Source organism: Mustela lutreola, chromosome 6, assembly GCF_030435805.1.
Source record: "Mustela lutreola isolate mMusLut2 chromosome 6, mMusLut2.pri, whole genome shotgun sequence".
Lineage (NCBI taxonomy): Eukaryota > Metazoa > Chordata > Mammalia > Carnivora > Mustelidae > Mustela > Mustela lutreola.
This window is the reverse complement of record NC_081295.1, coordinates 69,655,382-69,677,811: the sequence shown is the minus strand read 5'-3', so window position 1 is coordinate 69,677,811 and position 22,430 is coordinate 69,655,382. Positions and strand designations below refer to the sequence as shown.

General features: G+C 38.5%; 1 protein-coding gene across 1 annotated transcript in view; it reads left to right on the top strand.

Annotated features, from left to right (window-relative positions):
• The window catches only part of ENPP3 (ectonucleotide pyrophosphatase/phosphodiesterase 3), a 74,044-nt gene that overhangs the window by 27,640 nt on the left and 23,974 nt on the right, over positions 1 to 22,430 (top strand). The window contains exons 8-16 of the mRNA XM_059177533.1: positions 693 to 812; positions 1,330 to 1,439; positions 2,696 to 2,761; positions 3,477 to 3,549; positions 9,385 to 9,493; positions 10,450 to 10,578; positions 11,219 to 11,250; positions 15,165 to 15,292; positions 20,711 to 20,777. Coding sequence (XP_059033516.1) covers positions 693 to 812; positions 1,330 to 1,439; positions 2,696 to 2,761; positions 3,477 to 3,549; positions 9,385 to 9,493; positions 10,450 to 10,578; positions 11,219 to 11,250; positions 15,165 to 15,292; positions 20,711 to 20,777 — 834 coding nt within the window. The remainder of the gene's footprint in view (positions 1 to 692; positions 813 to 1,329; positions 1,440 to 2,695; positions 2,762 to 3,476; positions 3,550 to 9,384; positions 9,494 to 10,449; positions 10,579 to 11,218; positions 11,251 to 15,164; positions 15,293 to 20,710; positions 20,778 to 22,430) is intronic.

The following is a 22,430-nucleotide window of genomic DNA, read 5'->3' as shown; positions in this document are numbered from 1 at the left end:
ACTGTATATATGTATTCTGTGTTCTGAAGGAATATCTCTAAATTAATCTACCTAAAAGTGGTTATGAATGCATGAGCTATCATAGGCATTCAGTGAAATGTATAGAATAAAGAAATATGTGTGATCGTATTGTAAGAATTACTGGATTGATTGATGGGTGGAAAGGAAGATGGTTAGAGACTAGGCAGGGTCCATTCTAAAGAGCTGGTAACACATTTAACCCCCTTACCCAAGATACTTGATACTTAAAAGCTTCCAAGTAGTACATTTCTGGCTATTTTTGCCAATATAACCAGTGGCTGATCATTATTATAATGCAGGAAACTTTCATATACAGTAATTAATCACATAACAGTTGTATTAACATCATCAGCACAAGCCATCTGCCTAATGTCATTCATTTTCTGCTCTAGACTATGGTAGAGCCAGAATAGCTACACATGTGTATAAATACTTATACTTACACCTACACCTACACCTACACTAACACCAATACCTATGTATGTACATACACACACACACAAACACACATATATATATTTGGTATTTGGGTTCAGACCCAGAGGTTTTATTTTGAAAGGTATACGACATCTTTCCAAGACCTGAGTTATAGATCTTACGCTATTTCAATTTAACTGTGATTTATTGGCACATCATTTTATTCTAAATCATTTTTGAAATGATCATTTTAGGGATTATATCCAGAATCCCATGGCATCATCGACAATAACATGTATGATGTAAACCTCAACTTGAATTTTTCACTTTCATCAAAGGAGAAAAATAATCCCGCTTGGTGGCAAGGACAACCAGTATGTAGCATTCTACATGTGACTCCAAAATAATCTCCATTCTTCAGTGTGACAGTGGATCACACTTCCCTCTCCACTTTTGCATTATCTTTCTAATTTCTAAGGGTGGAGGGTGGTGGGAAGGTGTTTCACCACTTATAATTGAAATCTTCTAAATATGTATGATTGCTCACCTAACTTGCCTTCTTTTGAAACTTGGGAATCCAAGATTCATTGAATCATGAAGATTCTACATATCAATGTAGAAACTTCTCTAAGGATTTTCTGTTAATGCCCCCGCCCCGATTCTGTTTTATGATCTTTAAAAGGGAAGGAGGAACTGTACAATTTCACCAATTTGGGGAAAAAAAAGATCTTTCTTACTGCCTTAATATGTTTTTGATTTTTGAGGTAGATCCCTGGGTAATTAAATTTTGCAACTGTCAATACTGTTTAATTAAAAAAAAAAATGGCACCATTCCTACCAGTTCTACACTAATTATTCTCTTCACTTACCTTAAATTTTTTCTTCTTATAGATCTGGCTGACAGCAATGTATCAAGGTTTAAAAGCTGGTAGCTTCTTTTGGCCTGGATCAGACGTGGCTGTCAATGGGTCCTTTCCTTCCATATATAAGATATACAACAGGTAGTGAAGTGTTTGCAGAGATGATCCACCTACGCAGCCATGATTAGGACATTTTTGGTCTTAAACTTGATAGTAATTCTATTTTTCCAGTTGTTTGGGTCAAAAATCTTGAAGTCATCATTGATTCCTCTCTCTTACAACCCTCATCTGGTCTGTCAGTAAATGCTTGGGGCTATAATTCAAAATATATGCAGTCTGAGAACTTTCTATTATTTCCAGCATTACTGCTGTGGTTGGAGCTACCATTGTCTTTTTGCCTATATTACTGCACTTGCCTCTTTGCACATTTCCCTGCTTCTATTTTTGTCTCCTATCATCTACTCTTAATCCACCAACCAGCATGGTAACTTAAAAAAAACATGTCCACTTAGGACACTTCTTTGCACCAAAAACTTCCATGGCCGCCTGTCCCATTCACAGTAGAAACCTGCAGCGCCCTATTGGTATGACCCTAACCAACCCCCTGTGTCTCAGACTTCCTCTCCCACTACCAGGTTCTGACCTCCTGGGTGGGCCTTGACACACCTGGCTTGCTCTACTTAGGACCTTTGTGCTGATTGTTCCCTCTGCCTGAGATAATTCACTCCATGTATCTGTACAGCCTGTTCCCTCACTGCTTTCAGGCTGTTGCACAAAAATTACTTTCCCAGTATTGTCTTGGTCTGATCAAACAAAGATTTCAAACTCCAAACCATCCCCACCCTAGTTTTGTAGTGCCCTTACTGTGCTATAGTGTTTTCTTTTCTACATAACACTTGTCACCTTGTGATACACTATATGATTTATTTGTGTATCAGATCTATTTTTGTCTTCACTAGAATGTTTGTCTTCACTAGAATGTCATCTCTAGAAAGGAAAGCATCTTTGGTTTACCCACTAATAAATTTTGTTGAAATTGAACTAATAGTGTGTGACAGTAGATGCTTAATGTAACATAAATGTATAAATGAATGAAGTAAATAAAAATAAATCAGATGAATGGATAATAATTAATGGTCTTTTTAGTTGGAAAACTGCAGGAGGGAAGGATAAGAAGGAAAGAGGAAAGAGAATAATATACATTTAATTTATATTGAGACAAATATATCTCTATATAATTATTGAAAACAGGCATCCCTTTGAGTAATACTGAGTCCCCTTCAGTATTTTGAACACAAAATGGATATCTAAAAATATCAACCTGTCTTCCTGAGTAGGAATATAATGGAATTATTCCTAATTTGATTAATTTTTGAAAATTATTTTTTCCTCTTCAGAAGTATCCCATATGAAGAAAGGATCTTTACCTTGTTAAAATGGCTGGACCTGCCCAAAGCTAAAAGGTATTATCTAGTATCAGAGTACTGTCCTATTGAGATATTCATGGGTATAATATGAAATTATTTCTTTACTGCAAATGACCATTTCTGAAAGAAACTTGGATTTCTTTTTTTTTTTTTTTTTTAAGAAATTTTTAAGAATTATTTGCTCTTGAGAATGTGATGGGCATTATGGGGCAATAGAGATAGAGTCAGTAACAGAGAGTGGAGGCAAGTATCACAGAACCAGATACAGCCTGGAGGCAGAATGGAGAGCAGATAGGAACCTTTGTTATGAGGACAGACTCAGGGAGCCGGAGGTGCCAGAGCAAGACCCCAGCAAAGGCTTGGAGTCAGCATCCTGCAAGAAGCAACAAGTCAGCAGAAACCAGACATTTAAAGAAAGAAGGAGAATGTTAGAACAAAGAGTGGGCTGAAAGTCAGAGGGTGGGAAATATAAAGGCCTGGGCACAGTGAGAGAGGACTCAGCAGCAAGAGCAAGGCAGATTTTCCTAAACGAGTCAGAGCCCCACTTATACCCATGAAGGTCTCACTGACTTCCTGGTAGAAGAACTTCGTGCTGGGGCCAAGCGGGACCACTGGGCTTGGACCAAGAGAAAGAGGCCAGAGGAAGAGAAGGAAATTGCCACCAAGTTCTAAACGTATACACTTCCCAAATCCAACCTGCAAGTTTATTCCAAGCTGATAATGGCTTTCTTCATTTCCCTTTTACCCCTAGGCCAGATTTTTATACCATCTATGTGGAAGAGCCTGATTCTGAAGGACATAACAGTGGGCCAGTCAGTGGCAAAGTAAGTGTGTTTGACTGAACAAAATGTAAAATGATCTAGCCCTAACCCACAACGTAAAATATTCTTGAATTCCCACTAAATAAAATGTATTTGATACAAACATTAAGAAATTAAAATAGTTGAGCAGTCTAAAAGATTGTCTACCTTGTTAAACCATAACAAAATTAAAAAGTCTAGGAAAAAAGATACTGCTTTATTTGCTACATTACATCGTGATTCATTTGATAGGCATTTGCTGGGGACTTAGATGCTGCACTGTTACTTCATACAGTGGAAGCAGCAAGGCTAGTTCCACATGGTAATGCCAGTTCCACATGGTAATGCCACTCATTCCAAGATAAGTCACCTACAAGTCCCTGGTGGACTACCCAGCTGTCTCGTCATGCCCTTTTTTCCATTCATAAGATCCTTATAATTGGACTTAATATGCTAGTGCCTCAGGCAGAGTTCTTCCTCTCCTCCTGGGCCTGTATTATTGAAGTTGACTTTTTTTTTTAAAGGTTTTTATTTTATTTGAGAGAGAGAGAGCATGAGAGTGAGGAGGGTCAGAGGGAGAAGCAGACTCCCTGCAGGGAGTTCAATGTGGAACTCAATGCAGGACTCAATCCTGGGACTCCAGGATCATGACCTTAGCTGAAGGCAGTTGCTTAACCAACGGAGCCACCCAGGAGCCCTGAAGTCGATGTTTAAATTCTAGTTTTGTCATTATCTAAGCCATTATGCTACATTTTTTCTACAGGAATGTAAGCCTTAAGTATTACTTAAAAAAAAAAAAAAATAGAGTCATCTGTCCTCCGAAATCCACTGAAGACTCTGTTGTCCTGGACATAATGTAAAGCTGTGGAGGCCTCCATGAGTATGGCATTTTCCTGCTTCACAGAAACTTAATGTAACAATTGTCCTCTTTTGGAATACAAGCATGTTTATTCTGGTACCCTGACTTTGTGGTTTATCAGAAATGTCCTTCTTACTTTTTCCCATTAAACCAAAATGATTCCTTATACAAGGTCCAGCTCAAGTCCTGCCATTTTAAACCTTTTCATCCTTTGCATTCCAACACTGCTTTTGACTATATCCCAGAATTTTTTTTTTAAGATTTTTATTTATTTGAGAGAGAGAGATCACAAGTAGGCAGAGAGGCAGGCAAAGAGAGAGAGGGGGAAGCAGGCTCCCCGCTGAGCAGAGAGCCTGATGCGGGGCTTGATCCCAGGGCCCTGGGATCATGACCTGAGCTGAAGGCAGAGGCTTAACCCACTGAGCCTCCCAGGTGCCCTATATCCCAGAATTTAACATATAATCATGCTATTTTAAGAGTGAGTGGCATAGTATCTATCTGAAGTATATTCAGCACTTCTTTTCTATTTTAATTCCTTTTTTTTTTTTTTTTTTTTTTGAGAGAGAGTGAGAAAGCAAGCAAGTGCATATGAACTGGGGAAGGGAGGGGGAGAGTAAGAGGGACAGAGAATCTCAAGCAGATCCCCCAAATGAGCTTGGAACCTGACGCAGGGCTTGATCTCATGACCCTGAGATCATGACCAGAGCCAGACTCAAGAGTTAAACGCTCAACCAAATGAACCACCCAGGTGCCCCTCTATTTTAATTCTTACCCATATTTGATATAATTATTTGAGAGGGGAAACTATAATCTGCATTTGCCTGACCCCTGCTGCTGACTTAATATCAAGTACCATATCTTTTTCTTCTAGTCAATGCTCTAGTTTGGTCCCCAAATAAACTTTAAGTATAATTTTGAAAGGTACTGCAAAGGAAAAGATCAAGGTGCCCTGACAGATTATTGAGGAGGTCCTAACCTAGTCTGTGGTGGAGTGGGGACTGGGGCTGCTTAGAAAGTTCTCTGAATAATAAAAAGGAGAAAAGTTCACAAATGACTTGGTTGAGGGAGTCGCTGATTATAGTCGAGGAATGCACAGAATGAACAAATGAACAGACAGGCAAATGGACCGGTGGTTAGAGGAATGGACTGCATGATATAATAGTTAATAATCATAGCAGTTAATTCTTCCTGTGTGCACCTCTGTGCCAGGCACTGCTGGGATCCCTGTGTGCGCATTATCTCTCACCAGTGTCTAGAGTGCAGTGGCCTAGAGGCGAGGGCTAAGGGGAAATCTAGAGAAGGCTGCAGGGCACCAAATCATGCACATCCCTGTTGGCCATAGAATGTGTAATGGAAGCACCAAGGCAAGTGACATAATCAGATGTGTGTGTATTTAAAGATCAGTTTTACTGTATGAGAGGAATGGGTTAGAGGGAACGGGGAAGGTGAGGGGAGCCAAGTTAGATTTTACAACTTTCCCGGAAAGAGAGCATTGTGTCTAGGATTAGGGTAGAGGCAACCATCACGGAAGGTAGGAGATCGTTTGAAGTAGATTTGGGAATAGATTTGGCATGGCTTGCTAGGAGTTGGGTGATGGGGTGGTGGATCAAGGACAATTGTCAGATTTCTATCATGAGCTGCTATAGGTGTTTCTATTTACACCAATGAGGTGACTAAAGGGGGTTAGTTCTGGAGGAGAAGAGAAGATCATGGTGTGCTTAAGCTGCTTGTAATGTCCAAAGGTAGATGCCCAGCAGGCAACTGAACATGGATTAAAGCTCAGAGGAGATAAAGATTGAGCAGCTTGGCAGCATGTAGATGGTTCATGAAAGTGAAGAGTGAAAACAAAAGAAGGATGAAGACCACACCTCATTTAAAAGTTAGAAGAGGCAAAGTGGATGGAGAAACTGGATGCCTTCATGGCTTTATTATTGTTACTGGTATTTTTAATCACATACTTTAATTCAGAGTTAAGACATAACTTGAAATCAAAAAGTCTGTTTTAGTTTGCTCTCTTACGTTGTTGAAAGTTTAGTAAGTTCTAGATGTTTAGCTCATCAAAACCGTCTTGCTTTTGCTCCACTATTTCTTTAAAGTCTACTTTGAACAGTTTCTGGTGGACCTAATGTTGTGCAAGACATTCTTAGGGGTGAAGCAAATGAGGCCATTACCCAGAAACCATGTGGAAGGGGCAAATAAAAGAAATAATGAGTTGATGTATAAGGAGTTTTTATTTTAAGAAACCTTAGAAATGTGATAGCTTAAACGGTGTTTAAATGGGAAGCTGATGGTGGCCTGGTATAAGTGAAGAGGGCTTTATGAACTGGGGTTGTAGTAGATGGTAAGAGAGACATTTAAAGTCTGGTGAGACCAGCAACTTCTTGATACCAAATTTGTTCCAAGGATTCTCTAGTATGGAAGTTGAATTAGGTGCAGGTCCTGACTGGTCCTGGGTAGCTTTAAGTAATGGTCTAATACTTGAACAAGTTTCAGCTGTTAATTCATTATTGAAAAACAAAATATTACATCTTAGACAGAATGAAAAGTTGAAAAAGAAAAATTAAATTTGGAAAAGAAACCTGAAATTAAGTACAAATCAAGTTAAATTTTTGATAATGCTCATGAACAGGACAGAATGATTCTAGAATGCTAAGGGCCTCCACTTTTTGGGGAAGCACGTGGAGGCAGAATACACAGGAAGGGTGTTGTACCTATTGAAAAGCCAATGATGTTAAGGCTGTATAGAACTTCCTACTAGCATTCTCCTCTGCAACCTTGAATTTCATTTTATAATAAGGAACTTCTAGATCCAGAAAACAGTTGTTTATTGAGAGTCTAACCATTTAGCTCCTTGTTTCGGAACTGATTCTGCTATTTCCAATGTATCCGCTCCGAAAGTGAATGATCACGATCCCGTGGTGAAGAAGCGAGGTTTTCTAATCTGAACTTGGTTTTCCCAAAGTTCCAAACATTTCTGTTCCTATTTATTATCTTCCCATCCTAAAAACTGTTCACTTATTGCCTGTCACAGAGATCTCTTGTTTCTCTCCTTTGTCCGGGCTAGAGTAGGGGACTAGCATCTAGACACTTAACATTTAGTAGAATGTGCCATCTGTTGAGTGGATACTTTATGACAGACTCTGTGCTTGGGAAACGTGATGAGTTAGATCGCAGGGTCTCTTCCCTGCAGGAGCTCACACTTTCCTGGGGAGGCAGGCACATGCACAGATGTTTCAATCTGTGGAAAGTCCAATGGCAGCAGATGCCAGGAGGCTGGGAGATGACTGTTAGTACAATTGGGAGGAGTGAGTAGAATGACCACAAAAGGAGGCATAATTATGCCCTAACAGGTGGGAATTGTGACTCATGGTCACAAACCAGAGTGCAAGGTCACCTTAAGAATGGGAATCAGGATGGGCATCTGGATGGCTCAGTGGGTTAGGCATTTGCCTTTGGCTTAGGTCGTGATCTGGGGGTCCTGGGATCCAGTCTCCTAGCTAGCTCCCAGCTCAGCAGGGAGTCTACTTGTAACCCCTCTCCCTCTGCGTCTCTCCCCACCAAGTAAATAAATAAAAACTTAAAGAAAAGAAGAGAAAGAAAAGAACGGGAATCAGGAAAGCAACTCAAGAGTTGATGGATTTAGCAGTAGGTTGAACCGGTTTGAAAAGTCCCTTATTAACTGTGGGACCATGAACATGTTACTTAACTTCTTTAAACCTCAAGTTTCCTGGTCTTTCCTCCTGGAAATTCCAGATGGTGGAAATAGCTCCATCCATGCATATTACCATATTACCATACCATATTACCATGACAATTTCATGAATTAATATACTAAAGCTCTTGACAGTAATTGGCTTGTAAAAGTCTTAAAAAAGAAAAAAAAAGCTGTCATTTTATAATAGTACTATAAGAGATTACACATTTTTCCCAATCCCTTGCTATTACATTTTCCTAGTCACTGAAAAAATAATTATGTCAGTTACTGACCTAACATAATGTTATGTCAGTTAAAATATATTCACTTAAACCTTGTCAGTCCAATGTACTAGGGTGATGAAGTGGAGAAAAATTTTAAAAACACAAAAGAATGTCACCAATAAAATAGACATGAACTCCAGTTCACTGTTCAGAGATAACCACTATTAATACTATCTTGATATATTTCCTTTTCATTTTCTGTGCAACGATGTTTACTGAGAAATGTTAAATATATTTAAAAATGAGGGGCACTTGAATGGCTCAGTCAGGTAAGTATCTGCCTTAGGCTCAAGTCATGATCTCAGGGTTCTAGGATGGAGCCCCACGAAGGGCTCCCTGCTTAGGTATAAATTTCCATTTGTACTTTCAGTGTTTATGAGGACAAATGCCCAGAGTTAGCTGTTAGGTTATAGGATATGTGTCTTTTTTACTCTGGTTAGGCATTGTCACGTGATTCCCCCAGCACCCATGAAGACTTCTACAGAGGTGTCCATGGACAACCCCTCCCCAACACTGGGCATGATCATGAAAGCCTTTACAGCTGAGTAATGTTGTGGAGGTTGAACGTTTCTCTTAGATATTTATTGGCCAATAGTCTATTTTCCTTTGTTGAAACATGGTTTAATTTTTTTTTTAATTTGCTTATAGAAATTTAGGGAATCCATGTGGTAGCATGGATGCTAGGCTCTGATGTCCTACTTCAAAACCCAGAAATTTCAGAGAAATTATTCAATTTTTATTACCTTAAATAGTGATTTCATTAATTAATGTTGAATTCATGAAGAAAATATATTTTTTTTAAGATTTTATTTATTTATTTGACAGAGAGAGATCACAAGTAGGCAGAGAGGCAGGCAGAGAGAGAGGGGGAAGCAGGCTCCCTGCTGAGCAGAGAGCCCGATGCGGGACTCGATTCCAGGACCTTGAGATCACGACCTGAGCCGAAGGCAGAGGCTTAACCACACTGAGCCACCCAAGCACCCACATGAAGAAAATCTTAACTCTTTTTTTTCCCCCTTCAGATAATTCAAGCCTTACAGTTGGTAGATAAAGCTTTTGGTATGTTGATGGAAGGCTTAAAACAGCGGAACTTACACAACTGTGTCAATATAATCCTTTTGGCTGACCATGGTACACTTTCTTTTCTTTTTCTTTTATACTTTTCTTTTAAAATTATATTTTATCATTGATTATGTCTTACCATTTCAAGGAACATGTGAAAAGGATAGTGATATTTTAGAGTTTACTTACAGACTTAAAACAAGCAACAAGTTTTGTGGTAGGCTGTGAGGAATAGAAGACTAAAATTAAAATTTCTAGTTTATGCTTACATTAATTCTGAAAATCCATCCATATACCTTACTTTTCTGTAAAAAGTAAGGTATATTTCTGGGTTATTGTTCAATCAAATATTTTTTGAGTGCCAATTCAGTGTCAAGTACTTTACTAGATAAGGTGTATTTGGAGGTACATAAAGCAGAAATGGGATGATTTTCCTTAGGTTAGTCAAGCTTAGATCCAAAGGCTGTGAAGAAATGAGGCATGGAGGAGAGGAGGAAAAGGATTTTATGTGTACAGAACTTTTGTTCATATTTTATGACATCAAGGTAACGAGAAACAGTAATTTATTTAAAAAATTTCTAAAATGTTTTCTTAACACATTGTCCTACTGTTTTAAAATGAAAGTGAACCATTTTAATGTCCATTTTGTTTAAAAAAATTAAAAAAAAAGAAATTTAAAGTGCATGCTGCTTATATAAATTTAAATAATGTATTTAAATAAATTTCTCCAGAGGATTTTCTTCTTTGAAGTTAGTTGATTCATGTTGAACAAATGATCTGTTCATAATTCTTGTTTATTCTTCTCTTATAAACGTGACCCTTCTCCTCCACTGCCAGGGTTTTCAAGGTCTGCCATTTAGAGTGAAATCATAGGGTCAGTTGTATAGGTGCTCAGTGAAACTTGTTTTGAGATCTGTAACATGGAATATCTCTGATTTGAAATGGTGAAAGACAACAGATTGTTACCATCTGTTACTATCTATCTATCTATACTCAGTGGTATACATACTTTTTTTAAAATTCAGGAATGGATCAGACTTACTGTGACAAAATGGAATATATGACTAATTATTTTCCTCGAATAAACTTCTACATGTACGAAGGGCCTGCCCCTCGTATCAGGGCTCGTAATATACCTCATGACTTTTACAGTTGTAAGTATGAAGATGCCATGTGAAACAAAAGGTAAAATTGAATGTGAATAGCCATACCTTATGATTCTGAGGATGTAGAGATTGCCAGGCCCTTCTTCTGACTTCTTGGGAAGACCATACAGAAGCAAAGGAGAAATCCCCTTCCTTGTTTAAATATAGTCAGTCTGTAAAGTCTATGGTAATATTTAATATTCTCAAATTAAAACATATTCTACTTAATTTTGTTAGTATTAATAAAGTATTAATGAAAACAAAATGTTAATAATAAAAATATTAATATATTCTACTTGTTAGGTTAAATATGTTCTACTTATAGCCATATAAGCAGATATTTATAATAAATAATATGGAATGAAATACAGTCTACTTACATTAATAATCCTAGTTATATTAATTAAAACATCAATTAATTAAAATAGTAATATTAATAAACTTAATATATTTTACATAATTGTTAGTTTAAAATGTATACTATTTGTAGGTTAAAATATATTCTTAAATTCTAAAATAATTCTTTGTTGAAAATAGTTTTTTACTCAATCTTACCAGATCATAGTCCTTAATAAATGTATATGTCAAATTCATCTGAGTTGTTCACATTTGTGATGTGATTCTTTTTTTTTTTTTTTTTTTGAAACAGTTAATTCTGAAGAAATTGTCAGGAACCTCAGTGTAAGTATACAGTGTCCTACTACATATATGTAAGGTAATAGAATGTCCTTAAAATCTGGGTTGGAAGAAATCTATATTTCTGAGCCCAAGCCACTTGTCATTTATTTATGAAACCCTCCATTGACATCATTTTACATGCATATCAGTTGCTGTTATCTTAGGTGTTTCCATTTGCAGTTGTTACGCCTCCAGGAGATTAGTCTGGGGGGCTCCTGGTTTTCACTGAGCAGGCTGATGGCCCCTGCAAAAGAGCCATGCCAGGGAGCCTCAGGCTGTGCCGCCTGTCACATGTTTTAATTGACTTAATATCGGAAAATAGTGAATCATGAACACTTACCGTTCTGTTCATACAAGTAAGAAAAATCATCCCTTCACCCTCCAAGTATAATTGCAACTGCTTTTGATTGGTTCCCACATTCTGGGTTGTGAGTAAAGGAGCAAGGCAAACTCCAGATACCTAGCTTAAAGCCATCTGGGCTTTTCAAAGTGACATTCGCTGCTCCTGGAGAGACCTGACGAGTTCTTCTTAAGTATAGTTTTAATAATTCCGTATTTAAGGCATATTCCCAAGTATATTATCTATTACCTGAGATTCATGACCCTATCATTGCTTGGGATGGGGCTAGGTTTCTTTAAGTATAGGCGGCAATTACAGTAAAAAATGTTAAGATGAAATGTGAATCATTGAAAGTGAGGAAAACCCAGAGGGAGCAGTGTTACTGTCTCCTGGGACCCACAGCACATCTGATGTAGAAATGACCATTAGCGAGGCCCCTGGGAAGCTCAGTTGGTAAAGCGTCTGCTTTCTGCTCAGGTCAGGTCATGATCCCAGGGTCCCGGGATAGAGCCTTGCTGGACTTTCTGTTCAGCGGAGAGCCTCCTTCTCTCTCTTTCTCTGTCTGCCACTCCCCAGGCTTGTGCTCTCTCTATCTCTCTCTCTGTCCAATAAATGAACAAAATCTAAAAAAAAAAATTTTTTTAAGATTTTATTTATTTGGCAGACGGAGATCACAAGCAGTCAGAGAGAGAGGAGGAAGCAGGCTCCCTGCTGAGCAGAGAGCCTCATGTGGGGCTCCATCCCAGGACTCTGAGATCATGACCTGAGCCAAAGGCAGCGGCCTAACCCACTGAGCCACGCGGGTGCCCCTAAAAAATTTTTCTTGAAATGACCACTAGATCAGCAATTCTTTAGTCTTAATCACTCCTTTTTTCTCTTACACCTTCTGATACGCTGATCTTGAGTACGCAGGGTAGGCAACCTCACCCCATGCTGGTGAAACGCAGAGACGCTGTGTGTCCATGCTGATTGGAGGGGCACTTGGGAATTTTCAGCATGTGGACTCTCTAAAACCACATATTGTTGTTCTATCCTCATCACCTCACTAGCCCTATAGCTGAAGCCGTGTTGGTGAGGAGGGGAAAGTCTCTAACAATTCTGATGGTGCAGGGAATTTACCACAGGCTTTGGAAACCCATTACCTGGCACTGTAAGAATAGGCTGGGCCTGGAGCCACAGAACCCTGAAGGAATGGACCACCATTTCTTGAAGTCATCTGTTATTCCCAGGAAATACTGCATTGGCAGTGCAATATATATTCCTGGTAATGCTGGTCCCTGGTCCCGTATTGAGCTTTTATTGGACAAACATAACCAAACATGAACGGGTGGCTCTTTAGCTCAACAGTATTGTGGCTTCATGACAGAAAACAATATCAACTTTGTTCTTAGATAAAATGACCCAAGTTTTCCCAACTTTAGAGTCTTCAGCCTAAATTCTCAAATGCAAAGTATAACCCCATTCTTCCTTCAGAAGTTGGCAACATGCCTCCCATTTCCTTGGGATTTATTCTGGCTACATACCAGCTAGGAGAGTGTGACTGACATGTGACTTTCGGTCCTCAAGGGTACAGTCTAGTTCCGTGTATCTTTGAGGAAGCTGTGTACCCAAGAGCTGCCATAGAGTACTTGGCCTGAATGTTACAAAAATATTGACTTCTGAAGGAAGTAACAATGGGGGTGCCTGGGTGGCTCAGTCAGTTAAGCTTCTGCCTTCAGTTCAGATCATGGTCTTCGGGTCCTTAGATCGAGCCCTGCATTAGGCTCCCTGCTCAGCGGGGATCCTGCTTCTCCCTTTCCCGACCCCTGCTCATGCTCTCTTTCTCTCTCTCAAATAAATAAATAAAATCTTAAAAAAAAAAAAAAAAAAAAAGAAGAGGAGGCCTAGTAAAGATACTAAACTAGGCAAGAAAAAAAAATGGCCAAAATAAGTGTGCAATAAATAATTTCTCTTCCCCTGGGCGCCTGGGTGGCTCAGTGGGTTAAGCCGCTGCCTTCGGCTCAGGTCATGATCTCAGGGTCCTGGGATCGAGTCCTGCATTGGGCTCTCTGCTCAGCAGAAAGCCTGCTTCCCTCTCTCTCTCTCTCTGCCTGCTTCTCTGTCTACTTGTGATCTCTCTCTGTCAAACAAATAAATAAAATCTTAAAAAAAAAAATCTACTCTTTAAAAAAAATAATAATAATTTCTCTTCCCCTTTTCAACCTATAACTCTCTTGCTCTATTGTCCATTTTCCTTTTTAGTTTTTTTTGTTCAATTTCATGGTGTCTTTTTTTCTTCTATAAATTGAGCACAAAATAGTAATGAGTACAGACAAAGTATTTGTGAGATGATTGAGAGCACAAAATAGTAATGAGTACAGACAAAGTATTTGTGAGATGATTGAGACTTAAATAAAATGAAGAAGTAGAAAAAAATTTAATTTCCCCATATTCTTACCTGTATTTTTTTTCTCTTGTTTCTCAAAAAGGTCATGAGGGAGAAAAAGTTCATTTTTAGTTTTAGTTCTTGTCTCCTCACTTTTTTTTTTTTTTTTAGCTCTCTATGAGTTGCATTTTTATACAGTTTTTTTTTTTTAAAGATTTTATTTATTTATTTGACAGAATTGCAAGTAGGCAAAGAGGCAGGCAGAGAGAGAGGAGAGGAAGCAGGCTCCCTGCTGAGCAGAGAGCCCCTTGTGGGGCTCAATCCCAGGACCCTGGGATCATGACCCAAGCCAAAGGCAGAGGCTTTAACCCACTGAGCCACCCAGGCGCCCTGAGTTGCATTTTTACACAGTTTTAAAATATGCCACCAAGTTACTGCAGTAATTATTAATTATTTAATTATTAAGGAAACATTTCCCTCTAGTTAGTAAGAGATCCATGAGTTTTAAAGATAAAGAAACTGTGCCAGGTATCAGAAACTTTTCATTTGATTTGAGAAGTAAGCAAATGTAGGTTATTTCAAGGGTAAATTGAATCCATTGAAAAAGGATTTTGGTGCAATTAAACTGAGTCTTAAAATTTTTAGTGATATTTACTGTGTTATGTAGTCTTCATATGTAATTTAAATTCAGAAGTTGTAATTGCTACTCGAAATATCAACGTAGCTAGTGTCTGTCAAAAAAGGAGGGGAAGTTTATGGTAAAAAACTTAGAACATCAAACACCAACTCATAATTTCAAGTCAACAACTTGCAACAGTAAAAACAACATAATTGGGAAATGTGACCACAATGATACTAGGTTTCATATTCTTATTTTATTTTTAAAAATTTTTTAAAAAGATTTTATTTATTTGACAGGGAGATCACAAGAAGGCAGAGAGGCAGGCAGGGAGAGAGAGGGAAGCAGGCTCCCTGCTGAGCAGAGAGCCCGACGTGTGGGGTTCAATCCCAGGACCCTGAGATCATGACCTGAGCCGAAGGCAGAGGCTCAACCCACTGAGTCACCCAGGCGTCCCTCATATCCTTATTTTATAAGCCAAATTTAAATCCTCTTAATTTAAAAAAGTGCTTAATTGTCTTAGAAGATGTTATTGTTGAATTAGCTTGCATATTTTATAACTTACATGAAGAAAGAATTTACCTATTTTTTAGTGCCAGAAACCTGATCAGCATTTCAAACCCTATTTGACTCCTGATTTGCCAAAACGACTCCACTTTGCCAAAAATATTAGAATTGACAAGGTTCATCTTTTGGTGGATCGGCAGTGGCTGGCTGTGAGGTTTGTGCATCTATTCACTTGTCTTGTAATACTTTTAACAACCGTCTTTCAATATAGATTACCTTAATTTTTTTTATAATTTATATTAACATATGTATTTTTTGCACTGGGGTACAGTTCTGTGAATCATCAGGCTTACAAAATTCACAGCACTCACCATAGCACATACCCTCCCCAGTGTCCATAATCCAACCACCCTCTCCCCCCACCCCCGCAACAACCCTGTTTGTTTCCTGAGATTAATAGTCTCTTATGGTTTGTCTCCCTCCCGATCCTACCTTGCTTCATTTTCCCCCCACAACCCCCCACCCTGCCTCTCAAGTTCTTCATATCAGAGAGATCATATGATAAATGTCTTTCTCTGGTTGGCTTATTTAGCTCAGCCTAATACCCTCTAGTTCCATCCACATTGTTGCAAATGGCAGGGTTTTATTTCTTTACCTTAATTTTACCCTGCTATTATAATCCTGTGATTTTTTTTCCTGAGTATTGATATTTCCTTGACTTTTTACATGCCACCTAGAACTTCTGCATTTGAAACGCCTGTTCTTAGGCATTTCAGTCTTAGCATCCTAATCCTCACAAGACAGACGAGCAAGAGGAAGACTGACACTGTAGACCGTTCCAGAAACTGTCAGTACCAGCACACCCGCACTCGGGTCATTTTAAGGTGGCAGACGGGATATAAAGATGATAAGTTATTAATTGGGTGGCTCCTTGAGATCGTTGTCTGTCATCTTTGTGGTTTTTAAGAAGGAGCACCTTTATGGTTCTGAGGCCAAGCTAACCCATTGGTTAGCTTGGTCTTTTTTTTTCTAGTTACTATGCATGTTGATTGTTGAGCATTTGTAAATTATAATTGTGTTTAGAGAAAATAAAAACCATTCTGAATCCCCTCATCCCAAGATAACCAATTCATTCATTGGTTTCACAAAATCATGTTTGTTTTTGTGTGTGCTGGGCCTTGTTTCAGGCATTTGAAGGATAACAGACAGGATTCTTGTCCAGTGATGAAGACTGATAATAAGCCAGCAAATAAATACATACACACTTTCTGGTAGTGCAACTAATGTTTCCTATCTCTTTGTTTCATTCCAGTGTTGTGGTGGTGGTGGTGGTTTTTGCATGTGCATACGTGGATTTAAATGGAATCAGGATCATATTTTCTGGCCTTATTTGTGTGCAGTGTAATGCCGGAGGATACAGAAGACAGTGGGTGTACAGACTCTGAAAGACATGTTTAACAAAGGGAAAATAAGGCAGTTGGGCTCTAATATGAGTGGGTACAGGATGAGGAACTGGGGTTTTGGCAAAACCTGTTCTAAGCAGTACACGGTTAGGCCAGAGAGTGTGCGTGCTCGCAGCTGACCACAAGATGGCGTTGGCCTCTCTCCTTGGGATTGGGGTTTCACAATCCTTTGCGAGGATGAGTGGCTTTATTGTACGGCTCACCATAGCATTCTCCAGAAGAACTAAAAAGACGAAGCTTTACTAATATTAAGTATATAAAGCTCTTAGTAATGTAGGCATGTATCATGCGAGCAAATATATGTCCAATATATGGGTAAATGGCTCCACAAATATTTACTGTTGAGAGTATGAGATGGAAGAAATAAAGAGGTCACTGGTAACAAATGCAGAAGTGCCCATGCATCCTATAACATGACCGATCGGTTATAGAAGGAGAGTTCAGCCACCAGAATACCTCTGGGTATTACACATTAATATCTAGTCTCAAATTACGAGCTTTTTAAATGTAACCACTAGCAGCAAGATGTTCAAGGCTGAGGGTTCAAGACCCGCCTCCACACATAGACTGTGAGAACATAAACAAATTAATGTCTCAGGATTTCGTCTTCATCATCTGCAACACCAAATTAGCCTGGTTTTATTAGTCTCTTGATATTAAAGTAAACTCATTTATATCAAAGGGAAATGTTGCCAACAGCCCAAATCCGAGCCACCAAGGTGTCTCATCTGATCAAGCCCTGGGTTCGCTCTACCTCCAACCCTTAACACATGAGTGTCAGGCTGCCTGATCTCTACATTACAGTATGCTGTTTTTAGTTATAATGTCCAATATTTGATAGCTAGATAGATCTCCTTTCCAGAATTATAGCAAATATCATCGTTTAGTGTACTCTTTCACCGTCATCATCTTTATTTTGCCTAAAATGTGTTGGATTTTATTAATTTGAGGAAACCCAATTATTTGAAACTACAATTGAAGTATTGTTAAAGTGCTCCCTAAACGAACTTGAATAATAGCTTTTCATTTTATGATTGAAAAGTGACAAATACCTTCCAGGTACCTTTCTTTTTCTTCTTCTTTTTTTAAAAAAATCATTTTATTTTATATTATTTTATTTTAAAGATTTTACTTATTTGTCAGAGAGAGAGAGAGAGAGACAGCACAAGCAGGGGGAGCAGCAGATGTAGAGAGAGAAACAGGTTCTCTGCTGAGTGGGGAGCTCAATGCAGGAGTCTGTTGAAGGACCCTGGGATTGTGACCTGAGCCAAAGGCAGACGCTTAACTGACTGAGCCATCCAGGTGTCCCTCCCAGGTACCTTTCTAAGAAATGGGGGTAGACACAGTCCCCCGCTAAGGATCTTTGTGCAGGAAAGGAGAAAGACAAGAATTGTAGTCAGTTGTTATAAATACTACATGAGGATTGCTGCGTGAGGATCACGTACAAAATGCAAGGATACAAAAAGAGTGATTACACAGCCCAGGTGTGGATGTCAGAGAACATCAGAAGAAGCTTCCTGGTGGCTGTGATTACTGCTCTGGGCTTTGAAGACTCAGGATGGGATAGCTAAATGCTGTCACATGCAGCCAGTCTGCCTCAGGTAGTTGTGTAGTCTGTGCACTGCCCAGAAGCATTCAGCCAAGAAGAGAGGCAGTGAAAACAACTCTTGCTCAGCTCACTGAGCCCTGATAGGGGGCTATGTCTGCAGGAGGAAATGGACCACTTTACTCTGCTAGAAGGCATCCATCGGCTTGCTAAGCCTTGAGCACTGCCAGGCTGTATTCACAAAGGTGCTTCTTTCTCAAAATTCTCTACCCAGAGCAATGGGGCACCTTTTTCAAGCCAGCAGCTGCTCTGGGGCAAGGAAGTGTAGAAACAGGTTTCTGGGCTGAAGGACTGGATTCCAGCAATTTCAAATAGTTCTGCATCACTAGAGCCCTGGGAGAATGGAGTTGGTGTCTTCCTAAAGGAACTGTCATGACTAAAATCTATGACTTTTGACAGTTAAGGAAGCAGGACATTGGTAGATACAGGGTGGCTAAGGTGAATATGTGGATATGAGCATTTGCATTTCAGAGAGCTCAGTGTCAATATGGCTAAGAGGTGTGTGTGTGTGTGTGTGTGTGTGTGTGTGTGTGCATGTGTATGTGTGTGGGTGTGTGTGTGTTGTGGGAAGACTCTGAAATTCACAGTCAGGATAACCACTTAGACCAATTAGGAACTTGGTTCAGGCCAGAAGTAACAAGGATTCGGCTGAGCACGGCAGAAGAGGAGAGCAGGGGAAGATGTGAAAGGGACTGTGCAGGTGCGTGGGACTTGGCAGCTGTCTGAAAGTCAGGAAAGAGGTCTTGCTCATCTCCAACCTGTGTCATTACTCAACTGAGGTGGAGAAACTGGCCTTGATTTCAACTTGACTAATTAGGCATGGAGAAGATAAAAGAGAACATGTTCCAGAAGATTTCATATGGTACTTGGAAGTTGAGCTTAACCAGAATAGATAAAATCAACTCATCTTTTCCCAATGCTGGCTTCTGTTTTTCCATATGTAATTTCCAGTCTAATGGTTGGAAAGCATAAACAGGACCAGTTGGAAGAGTTGGAAGAGCGAGCCAATTGCTAGAATTTTCACTTGAGGACAGAAAATCGTGTTTTTCAAACACTGTTTTTTTTTTACCTTTTACTTCCAAGTAAGTATTGACTTTCATATTGACTAGTTTCCTAACTGAGTTCGGTGAGAAGTTGAAAATATTAAATATTTTTCTGAAAATAAAAATAAAGGAAGGATCAACTTCAGAAAATTTTACCGATGACTTGATTCTAAAGACCTCTTTTCTCCTTTAATTAATGAATCCTCTAGCCTCCCACACAGAATTTAAAACTTAATTATCCCCATATAGTTCCAATAATCTGATGGAACCAAATATCACTGAAATAAGGATAAAAATATTTTTAAGCAACTCTTTCCTTCTGTCCGATATTTTATTGGAATTAACCAAAGTAATGAACTGGCACCTTGGGTAATTGAATTTGAATAGGACTCCTCCTGTTTTTCCCTACTCTTGCTAGTCCTTACCCTCTCCTTTCTTTCCTCTCTTGGGTAGAGATGAGTGTAGCCTGCTCAGTGTTGTGATTTATTTTTTAATTTGTGATTTATTTTTATTTAAGCTGAGTAGGAGTCATTTATGGCTGTTGTAAAAGTTAATTTTTTAAGACACTTAAGTCCTGCCTACGACATAAAAACAAACAAAAACACTGCGTGCATGTATTTGCTTGAGGAGTGGGAGGTAGGAGTGGGAAAGCAAATGAGAAAAATCTCTTAAGGCCAACTGTTGGGAAGAGAAGGCTTTTTTTTTTTTTCCATTAGCGACCTAATTTGAACTCCTATGACATTATTGCTTTAAAAAAAAAACAAACTAGGTTTATTTGTTGCCATTTTGCCTTCATGTATAAAAACCAACTATGTATAAAATTGCTAATATTTCTCAGTTCAAATACTAAAGTATGAGAAGGTGGACAAAAGACTAATTATATTTGAAAAGTCCTTCAAGTAATAAGGCAACAGCCTATGGAAGAATGGCCCCCAAATTAAAAATAAACTGAATTTATAAGATTATACTAGCTTCTTCTTACCAAGTGTTATAATTAACTTCTACTCCATATTGTTTATACTTTAATAGGAATCAATATTTTTTCCCAGTTTCAAAGACTTAATTCTAAAGTACTGAAATGCTTTAAGTAGCATCTTAGTCAAACTGTTCTGAATCACTCAGACATGAATTAATGTGTAAAGATACAGGTAAGCTAGAAGATAACTTTTTTATATTTTTAAATTCTTATTGATGTGTAGCTGACACACAATCTTAACATTTCGAATTTTTTTTTTTTTTAATCTATGCCTTTGTTTTTATCTTGTCAATGTCTAAGTGTCAAAGGCTTTTGAATTCTATTTATAGATTCTGGAATTCTCCTTCCTTCTCTCCTGCCATTCTGTTTGTTCCTCTATGGTTATGAATTTGAACATGAAAAGAACTATGTTTATGCTGTTGTTGACAGAAAAATTTACTTCTATAAAAGCAGAAGGTACATAAAAATCCATTAAAGCTCAGGTTAAGAGTATGATTTCATATCCATGTATTTATTGCAATGTAACATTATTATTTCTTTAAAGGAGTAAAGCATATTCATCCTGTGGAGGAGGCAATCATGGTTATAACAATGAATTTAAGAGCATGGAGGTAACTTACTGCTTCATTTTTTTTTTTTAAACAAATATTTATTGAGTAGCTACTTTGTGATAGGCAGTCTTCAGGGCTCTTGAATACAACTTTGAACAAAACAGCTAAGGATCCCTGCCCTCATGAAGCTTTCGTTCTAACAGAGGAATATAGACTATTGGTGTTAATAATGTAGTATATTACTTGGTATATTAGGGGTAGGTACCATGGGAAATGAAAGAAAAGCAGAGTTGGCAGACATTGGGGATGTTTCAGCGAACCATGGGAGTGGTGTGCTATTTTACACAAGGTGGAGAGGGTGAGATTCATTATGATGTTTATACAGAGACTTGAAGAAGCTGATAGAATTTACCTTTCAAATATTCAGGGGACAAGTGTCCCAGGTTGAGGAAACAGCCAGTGCAAAGGCCTGAAGGTGGCAGTGTGCCTGACATGTTGGGGATGAGAGAGTCATAGGCTATTGGAAGGATGTTCAACTACGGCTGATTGGAGAGGAAGGAGTGAGGGTTCAACTGGGTATGTTATGTTCAAAATACTTATTAGGCATTCAAGTGGAGAAGTTTTATGGGCACCTAAAAAGAGTCTGTCTATGCAGAGATTTTAAAAATTTAAGTTTTAGGTGTGCAAATTAGTTTTAAAAGATACACAACTAGAGACAGTCTTCAGAAACTGAGTAAATATAGGTAGAAAGGAAGACCAAAGACTGAGCTGTAAGCAATTCTACTTGAAGAAGTTGAAAGAAAAAGAGTCACTAGCAAAGACATTTAGAAGTAAAGCCAATAACGAAGGAAGAAAACCAGGAGGAGCATAGTGTGTCCTGGAAACCCAGGGAAGAGACTGTTTGAATAAAGTATAACTGATATTCCCCCATAGGTAAAGCCTTAAGACTTTTCGCAACTGGCTGTCTTATCTATTTCCATTAATAATAACACACCCCCCCACACCCCTCCCCCCACACATACACCCATCCTTCCCAATTAAAGAAAATGTTTTGGGCTCTTTCTGAATATACTGCCTTTTAACATTGTCATGAAGAGCTATAGATCCTTGTAAACATTTGAATAGTCTCTGGAGACCCAGAGATGCAGAATACTACTGGTATTTGATATTTGATAATTAAGCCAGTTACTATAAGGAACACTTATGCCTCCTGTTCTTTGCTGATTATCTTGGGAAAAAAGATACATGACACTGTTACCAAAAAATATTTATGTTTGACACTTTTTTCTAGTTATTTATAGTCTGAAAGTATTAGGTGTGTTATTCATAATATATTTAACAGGAATTAATTAAATGTAAATAAAAGTATTCAGGTTTCTTCTTCCTAAAAGTAGGGGGGAGATATATTTGGGAAATCAGTGGGTTAGTATAAGTTGTTAAAAAAAAAAAAAGTAGCATTTAGAGACTTCAACAGTTTTTGTCACTTAACATATTTGAACAATGACATGAAAGGACTGTGGAAAGAATATCTGGTATTATTTGATGAATTTGTAATTTGTACCATACATATGGTAGAATTGTGCTGACCCTGGTTGTCCGGTGTTGCTGGTTTCTCCTCATCTGTTGACATAAGAGGGGCTGTGGAAGCAGGTCCATGTAGCAAAAGTAAATACAATATAGATTATATTTGACTGGGATGGTTGGAATCCCAAT